The following is an 8,476-nucleotide window of genomic DNA, read 5'->3' as shown; positions in this document are numbered from 1 at the left end:
CCAAGCCATGCAGATGATCCAAACCATAGATCTACCCTTCCTAAGGCCATCCATCACGTAAAGTGGCAAACTTTACGTGAATCCAAGGAGATCTAGGCACTTTACACTCTAGGGCTAGGGTTTGGGACAAAATAGCTCCTTCAAACACTCATCAACAGGGACTTTATGACATATAGGACCATCACAAGCTTAGATCTGAAGTAGCATCCTCAGATCCAAGCTTCTATCTCAATTTAGATGTCATACCAACCACCACACATGAACCCATGAAGAAAATAGCTTAAAGAAATGGTTCCTTACCCTTAGAATGAGCCCAACCAACTGTAGATTGTTGATTCCCCCAAGCTTCGTGATACAAGCCTCCAATCTTCAAGCTTAAAGCACCAAATATCCTTCTCCAAGCTCTAATTCACTCAACAATGGGGTTTCCTCACGAAATTAGGGCTTCTGGAACTCAAGGGATGATAAGGAGGCTGGGGAGGAGACATAATGTTCTTTATATAGGGCTCAACCTCCGGATTTAGGGTTTTCTCCACTCAGCACCAACTCGCCGAGTCCACCCATGCTACTCACCGAGTTGGTCACTTAACACGCGACTAGAGTCGCGACCCTACTCGCCGAGTCCACTCGTGGACTCGCCGAGTCACTCTTTCCCATTTTACTCTTTTAGCCCTTCAACTTTACTCTTGCTATTCCGGGATGTTATAGTTATTCCGAACCGAGACATTTGGTTCATCATATCGTGCAAAAAACTCATCACGTAGTCCCTCTCTTCTTATAAAATTATGAAGCACAAAACATGCTAGGGTAATGTTTCGTTGTGTAACCAACGAGAATGGTGCCATCCTCTTCAATATAGGGAATCGTGCTTTCAAGACACCAAAATCACGCTCAATGACATTTCGAAGTTTTGCGTGTGCATGGTTAAATTTTTTTTTATTCGTTAATACACGTCTTCGACGAAAATCTCCAAGCCAATACCTTACATTATGGTACGGTGCCATAAAACCTCGAATGTTTGCATAGGCGGCATCACAAAGATAATATTTATCTGTAAAAATAAAACAAAAAAAAGTCATTTATTTTTCAAACTAAGATAAAACTATTTAAATAACCATAAATTTACCTGATGGTGGAAGTGGGAATGGTGCATGTGGATTTGCTAATGCTTCTGATAAAATTCTAGAATCGTGTGCTATCCCATACCAACTGGCCAAACCAAAAGTAAACATCATGTTGAAGTCACATATTGCCAATACGCTTTGGTAACAATCGCCTTTTCCCCTACTTCTATATAAATCCCGTTTGTTTGCAGGGACAACAACATGTATCAAAGTGCCATCAAGTGCACCAACTGCTCCCTTGAACACCCGTCGTAGCCTCCTATTGTGTCCCGGAATGTTTGGATTCGGATTAAAAGAAGTCGGTACTATAATGTCATGTGCAAAAAGCAACATTTTGTCCAACACTTCATGAAAAAATTTATGAATTGTTTGCTTTGGGTCTTGAAATCTCCGCTTGATAATCACATAACGTTGGTTATGACCGATCATCATCAAAAACATAGTCATCTTCTCCTCAACCGACACATGTTTGTTGTCCTTTTAACGCGTAGTTTACTCTAAAATGAGCACATAGCCGGACAAATGATTCACGGGACATGCGTAGAACTTCAAGACATTGTAGAGGATTACGGTGAAGTAACTCTAACGTAAATTCATGTCCCTCCATTTTCGAATCGTTGTCCCGCACTTGTTTGACACCCCTCTTCCAAAAGTAGCGGACGTACAAGTACATTAGAATTATGAGTAGTATCTTTTTGTCGTGATCCATTACAAACCTATTAATAAACAAAACATAACATAACATAACATAATAACATAACATAAGATTAAATAACATAACATAACATAAATATCAAGTACCAAATAACATACGATTCAAGTACCAAAAATACATACCATAAAAGTCAAATACCAAATAACATAAGATTCAAGTACCAAATACTACAAATAACATTCAAGTAGCAAATAACCAAAAAACATAACCATATAGTTCCAAAAGATGCAATTAAAACCTAAACAACTCAAACATATAAACTTAACGAACAATCTTCCCATCCTTTAAAACTCTTAAACTTGTAGCTGTCATCTCGATCCATCCTCTTAATATTTGTTGATCATTAGACAAATTTACCCACATCTCTCTTATATTCATGGTCCCTCCAAAAATATGATACGCATCAAATCGTAGAGGGTCTATTGGATCTAACTCGAGCAACTCAAGCTTCTCTAAACATTGGGGAATAGTTGGCCCTTGAGTCAAATGGCCTAGAGCTTTTTGCATCTCCAGTGCTAAATCATCAGCAGTAATAGAAGCTTTAGGCGAGGCACAAGAAGGTGGATCAGGTGAGGCACTAGGAGCTCGAGGTCTAGGAGTTGAGGGTTTAGCCCTTTTGTTGGGGTAACTAGAAGGTGAAGCAGCAGAAGGTGAATCGGCAGAAGGTGAAGCGGTAGAAGGTGGTGGCTGAGTAAAATGCTCACTAGTATGATTGGAAAAATAATCATCTTCATCTATGTTAATGGAAGGGGCGTCCATAAGCTTTAGTGGTGCAACATGGAAGGAAGACGATCCATGTCCCGATGGTGTTTGGGAGGTGGCATAACTGAGATTACCAGATGCACTGTTTCCATCGAAGAGTTCTGTACAAAGCTCTGGAAACAATAATGGGACGGTTTTCAAAGAAGCGACTTTCGGATGTCCCTAAATTCAATCAATGTAACAAAAGTAATATAAGAATAAACGGAAACTATATAAACAAAATACATATAAATATATGTGTGTGCGTGTATATATATATATATATATATATATATATATATATATATATATATATATATATATATATATACCTTTTTAAAGTCCTCCCACTCCTCATTTGTTAAGTTAAAAGTATTTGTTTGTGGATTGTAAAGGTTGCCGGTTTTGTTTTTTAAGTATAACCATCCCGTGTATTTGGCTTTAAGGTTGTCATAGGCATTTTTTAATTGTCGTTGATTCAAATCCAAGCCATACTTTTCCTTAATGGTTGTTCCTAACTTGTGTCATGATTGTTTGTGAAAACTCAAACCTTTTCTACCAACGGTTTGTACTTCTTCAATACAAGTGAGCAATAAGCATTTTGTTTGCTCATTGGTCCATGTATGTTTATCTCCCATTGCTAATAATATATATATATATATATATATATATATATATATATATATATATATATATATATATATATATATAATACATACTTTAGCAACAAAGATTAAACAACAATTTAAGCACAAACTTGCATATAAACATAAACATAATTTTCATTCAATAAATACAAGTGATAACAATTCAACAAATAAGTTTAGCATATTCAACGATTTAAGCAGATACTTGCATATAAGCATAAACATAATCTCCATTCAAAAAATACACATGATAACAATTCAACAAAGAAGTTTAAAAAATCCCAACAACGATCTAAGCACAACCTTGCATATAAGTTTATGAATTCAACATATAAATTTATGATTTCCACAAAGATTTATGATTTTATCAAACATTCATACAAATCCACCACAAAAATTCATAAACCAAAACATAATTTTGACAGTAAAAACAGGAGGAACATATTTGAAAGCATTATATCATAAATCAACATATAAATATATATTCAGATCGACACCAAGAAATATATACTTTTTTTCTTGTTTTGAAAGCATTAATTTAGTGGCTCCTTAGGAAATAGGTATGTGGTGTATTTCTTAATAAAAAAAGAAGTACGCTTCATAAAGCAGAGAACAATCTCATCCTAAACAATACACACGTTTGCACAATTAAGAAATCAAATTGCTACTTTTCTTTCTTTTGCAAATAACAGCTAAAACTTCAAATCAAATAACCAAACATAAAAATTTATAACAGTAAATTACACCAAAATCATTCACTGTTTCTTAATCTAAAAGAAGTACATCAACTGATTGTCATTCTAAGTACTTAAACATAACATAATATATAAACATATGATTCGAAGTTCAAATACTTGGATTAAGTTAAAAAAATTCAATCTGCTTAATATTGCAACATACATTGGAATCGTAGCCTTGCTTCTTCACAATTCATATACTTGGATTATGTTTGTACTCAAATCGAAATAAAAAAAGCAAAAAAAAAAACCTAACCTGTTGAGTGGCGGTCGACTAGCAACAGAAAAGATGAGCGGCGAGAGGCAACGACAGCGGCAGCGGCGAGCGACGGCGGCGATAGGTGTGTGGCAACAAGCGACTGGCGATTAGTTCTTCCGTTCTTCCATTCTTGGCCTATGGAGACTGGAGAGCGAACTCGTGAGGATGCGGCTGTCCGAATTTTTTTTTTTGTTTATATTAGGTTAGACGCGGTGATAAGAGGTAAACCCAATGTTGTTTGGGGCAAAGGACGGGAAGAGGTTTTTGAGCCCGAAGCCTTTTAAAAAACAAACTGCTACGAGCTTAAAAGTGCTGCGCCACGCAACACTAAGAGGTTAGAAGGGCTTTTTTTTTAAAACAAACACAACCGTACACAATCAACCCATACATTTAATTAGTCTCCTTTTGATCACATAATTAATTCTAAATTAATTCTTGATCAATACTAATTAAATATTATTATTCTTATTATTAATATATTAGAACTTATAATATATTAATAACCATAAGTGTCTTATTTCTCTCATTTAGTCTATCCATGTGCATGATGCCATGCAACCCAAATGGACCATGCCGGGTCGGGTCAAGTACATACCAAATATAGTTATAGACTTAGACATTAATCTAACACAACTATCACACAATTGATAGTACTAGTCCCCTTTATTTAATTAATGTCTTTTAGCCACAAAATTAATTCTTATTAATTATTGACTAATATTAATTAAACAATATGATTTCTCATTTAATATATTATTCTCATAATATATTAATAAATCATAATTAATCCTCTCTCTCCATAATTCATCATATCAAGTTGCTTTGGTGAAGGCAAACCAAAAGGACAATGCATCATCAGGTCAAGTACATACCAAAATAGTTATGGACTTAGACACTAATCCAACATTATTTTAGTCCAACACTTGACATTCCGATTATATAATATCTTATAGTCATCAAGGTCCAATTATGGCCCACTTATGGCCTAATTTTCTAAATTGGGCCCAAGCCTTTCCAATGGGCCTTATCCTAAAGCCCAATAATTTTCTTAGTCCATAAACATGTTCCCAATTGGCACACGAAGGTCCACAACAACTTAGTCTAGGAAATGGCCCAATAAGAACCCAAACACCTAAGCCCAAAAGAAGGCCCAACTTGAAGCCTAAGCATAATTAGGGTTTTTCACATAAAATGACGATTAGGGTTAAGTGTTCTTACTTAACCTATTAAGGACTTAATCCATTAAGTCCATCACCCCACTAGGCCAAACATAAAATGTAATCGGGTATAAGTCAAAATTTCAAATCCAACGGTCCAACGCGGGTCCCAACAAATACAAAACTCACATTCCCAAAATTAGGGTTTTCAACCAAATCACAAACCAATTAATCAAATAGTTAAGTTTTTACATGATTAAAGTCTTATAAGTCGGGTACCACCCACTACCACCTTGGGCAGTGGTAGTTGTTGATGGTTCACGGCGGCAGCCACTACCTCACGGTGGTGGTGGTCATGATCTTACGCCATAACAATGCCAAAAGCACTCCAAACATCAATCCAAATGCACTCGAAAGCCCATAGCCATCGGAACTGGTGGCTAGCAGTGACGGAACGACGGCAGAAGGTGGCGGCCACCACCTCATGGTGGTGGTGATGTGTTTTCTTCGGTTTCCTAGCCAATAAAATCCATACAACATTAAACTCACGAATTATGCTTACACACACACACACCAAATCACACACACAGCCATCCCCATGGTGGTTGGTAGCGGCAAAAGAGATGGCAGCCACCACCATGCCTCACGGTGGTGGTGGTTACTTTTCCGGCCAAAAAATTGCTCATACCACAACAACACCAACAAAAATATATATACTAGACATACAAACCCACACACATGCACACAGCCACCTCCCACGGTGGTTGGTGGCGGCAAGCAATGGCAAAAAGCGGCAAAAATAAATAGAAGCGATGACAACCACCATGGTTGGCTGCCATGGGGGTCTGCTAGCGTTCCAGCCAATTGCACCCGCCAAGCTACGCTGAAACATACACACATGGGTGAAAACACTCACCGAACCGATGTACTCCATTCTTGGAGGAGGGTGACGGTGGTGAGGCAGCGAACAGTCAGTAAAACATCACCGCAACATTGGTAGTGCCATGACGTGTCCTTGGTGGTCTATCCTTGTCGGCGACAGTGTAGGGACGATTCCGAGTTCACAATGGAGAGGCGGCGGCTAGATAATTCCCCCGCGATGGTGGCTGAACAAGGCCTCCTAGGTTTAGGGTTACGGAACATAAAGGGTGACGGGTTATTATGCTCGCTACTTTGCAACTTTCACATGTTTACACTTCCAGTCCCTCCTCCTCTTATTCTTTTCAAATCAAATCTAAATATTACCATTCAACCCTCAGCATTCCAAAATCCTGTCAATTTAAGTCCAAATGATACCAAACACCCCCTGATTTATGAAAATCTTTGCAAAATAACTACATGAATTACACTTTAACCCCCGAAAGTCCAACTTATATCATTTGGCTCCCCGAAACCAACTCCCCGCTAAATATTATGGATTTTAGGGCTACTATAAAATAATATAAAATATAAATTTACAATGTGGGGTTCCAGGTTTATTATTTAATTACCCTATTTCAAACGGAATGTTACAACTCTCCCTCACTTAAATTAAATTTCGTCCTCGAAATCATTACTTACCACTCCTGACACACCAAAAACTTGAGCAACACGGCCACAACCACAAGCATACCCCAAGGCTTTCCAAGGTAACCAAAACCATCCCTCACAGGGTTCCACAACCCGAATATGAACGACTTCTTTGAAACATGATCACATCTACTCAATCTGAAATTTGAAGTCTCAAGATGGTCTGTCTCCCTGACAGTCCGCCATGCTTTAATCATTGCCGAATTCATTGCACTTATCTCCCAAATGGCTACTCATCTTCTGATAACTTGAGATTTCCCACTAGAAAAACAGAGCCACAGATCAAACTTACCTGCAAAACACTTATACTTGACAGAAGGCTCAGATAATCCTTCAAGTAGAAGATTCATCCCTGCAACGGATAGACTCAAACGAGAGTTGCGTAACAGGGTCAAATCAACCACTTTGAGATTATTTAATCCAACTGCAAACAACTTAGCATATACTCTGAATACAAGCAACTCCACACACGAATCCCAAGTCACTGAACCCACTTCGACTCTTCTTGCTACCACTTCCTACTTTTCAGAAGCGGCTGAGACCTCTCGAATCCCACCTTTTCTGTCAACTACTTGAAACACCGGACACCTAACCGATTGTTGGGTCAAAAACTCACACATCAGTCCCACGTAACCTTCGTAAGATACCTCGTCTGACAATAATTGCCCTATCTATACCGCCAATCATGGCTTCTTCAATCATTTTGATATATCCGATGATGATAGGCTGACAACCTATCGCCACTGAACCCGATGAAAAAAGGTGAATGCTACCAAAATATTTGTAGTCTTACATCATACCCGGTCTCCTTTGACCTACCGTTTACTGAATCCAATTGTGTTGTGACCTACTCACAACCTTGTGAACTGGACCACCCTAGCCTAATTCATCTAAACGAATCCGTGAATGCCACAACTACCCTACAAATTTTCTGCACTTCCCACACTATCTGAACGCTTGTGAATGCTATGGCTCCCCACAGTCTTACAACACTTTCCACACCATCTGACTACTAGTGAATGCTACGGCTGCCACGCAGTCTTACAACACTTTCACCTCGACTGTCTACTAGTGAATACTATGGCTCCCCCGTAGTCTTACAACACTTTCACCCTAACTGACCATTAGTAAATGCTACGGATCCCCCGTAGTCTTCCAACTCTTTCACCCTAACTGTCCATTAGTGAATGTTATGGCTCCTTCGTAGTCTTATAACACTTTCGCCCTAGCACAACCGCAACCTAATACCTTACCCTTAATCTAACAATTCGAAACGCACACAAAGTCGAGCACGTACTCGACCGAACACCCAAAATGAACTCAATTCATGACTGGAACCCCAAACTGATTCCCCAAATTCTGCTATCCAGCACCAAGAAGACGTGATTCACATGTTGGGAAGTTTTACCGAACTCAAACTCACACAACCCTCAAACCAAACAGCCACTTGGGCCACCTTCCTCCCTGACGGGGTGCGAAACTTATCCCAATTTCAAAACCGCTCTTGCTTCTGAATCCCGAGAAGAT

The 8,476-nt window shown here is 38.6% G+C and overlaps 1 protein-coding gene across 1 annotated transcript; it reads right to left on the bottom strand.

Annotated features, from left to right (window-relative positions):
* Positions 1 to 689: 689 nt before the first annotated feature.
* On the bottom strand, positions 690 to 1,457 carry LOC128126944 (uncharacterized). Its single transcript, XM_052765145.1, has 2 exons — positions 1,127 to 1,457; positions 690 to 1,051 (listed from the first exon to the last, which is right to left on the bottom strand). Exons 1-2 carry the CDS (start codon positions 1,455 to 1,457, stop codon positions 690 to 692), a joined length of 693 nt encoding a protein of 230 aa, XP_052621105.1.
* Positions 1,458 to 8,476: the final 7,019 nt, after the last annotated feature.

This window comes from Lactuca sativa, chromosome 6 (assembly GCF_002870075.4).
Source record: "Lactuca sativa cultivar Salinas chromosome 6, Lsat_Salinas_v11, whole genome shotgun sequence".
NCBI classification, from domain to species: Eukaryota; Viridiplantae; Streptophyta; class Magnoliopsida; order Asterales; family Asteraceae; genus Lactuca; species Lactuca sativa.
This window is presented reverse-complemented; position numbering and strand designations above follow the sequence as displayed.

Bases quoted from the DNA above. Each gene is read 5' to 3' on its own strand.
- LOC128126944 (XM_052765145.1), bottom strand. From the start codon at position 1,457: ATGTTGCTTTTTGCACATGACATTATAGTACCGACTTCTTTTAATCCG. The intron at 1,052-1,126 runs GTAAATTTATGG...TTATTTTTACAG, and splicing joins ATTCCCACTTCCACCATCAG to ATAAATATTATCTTTGTGAT.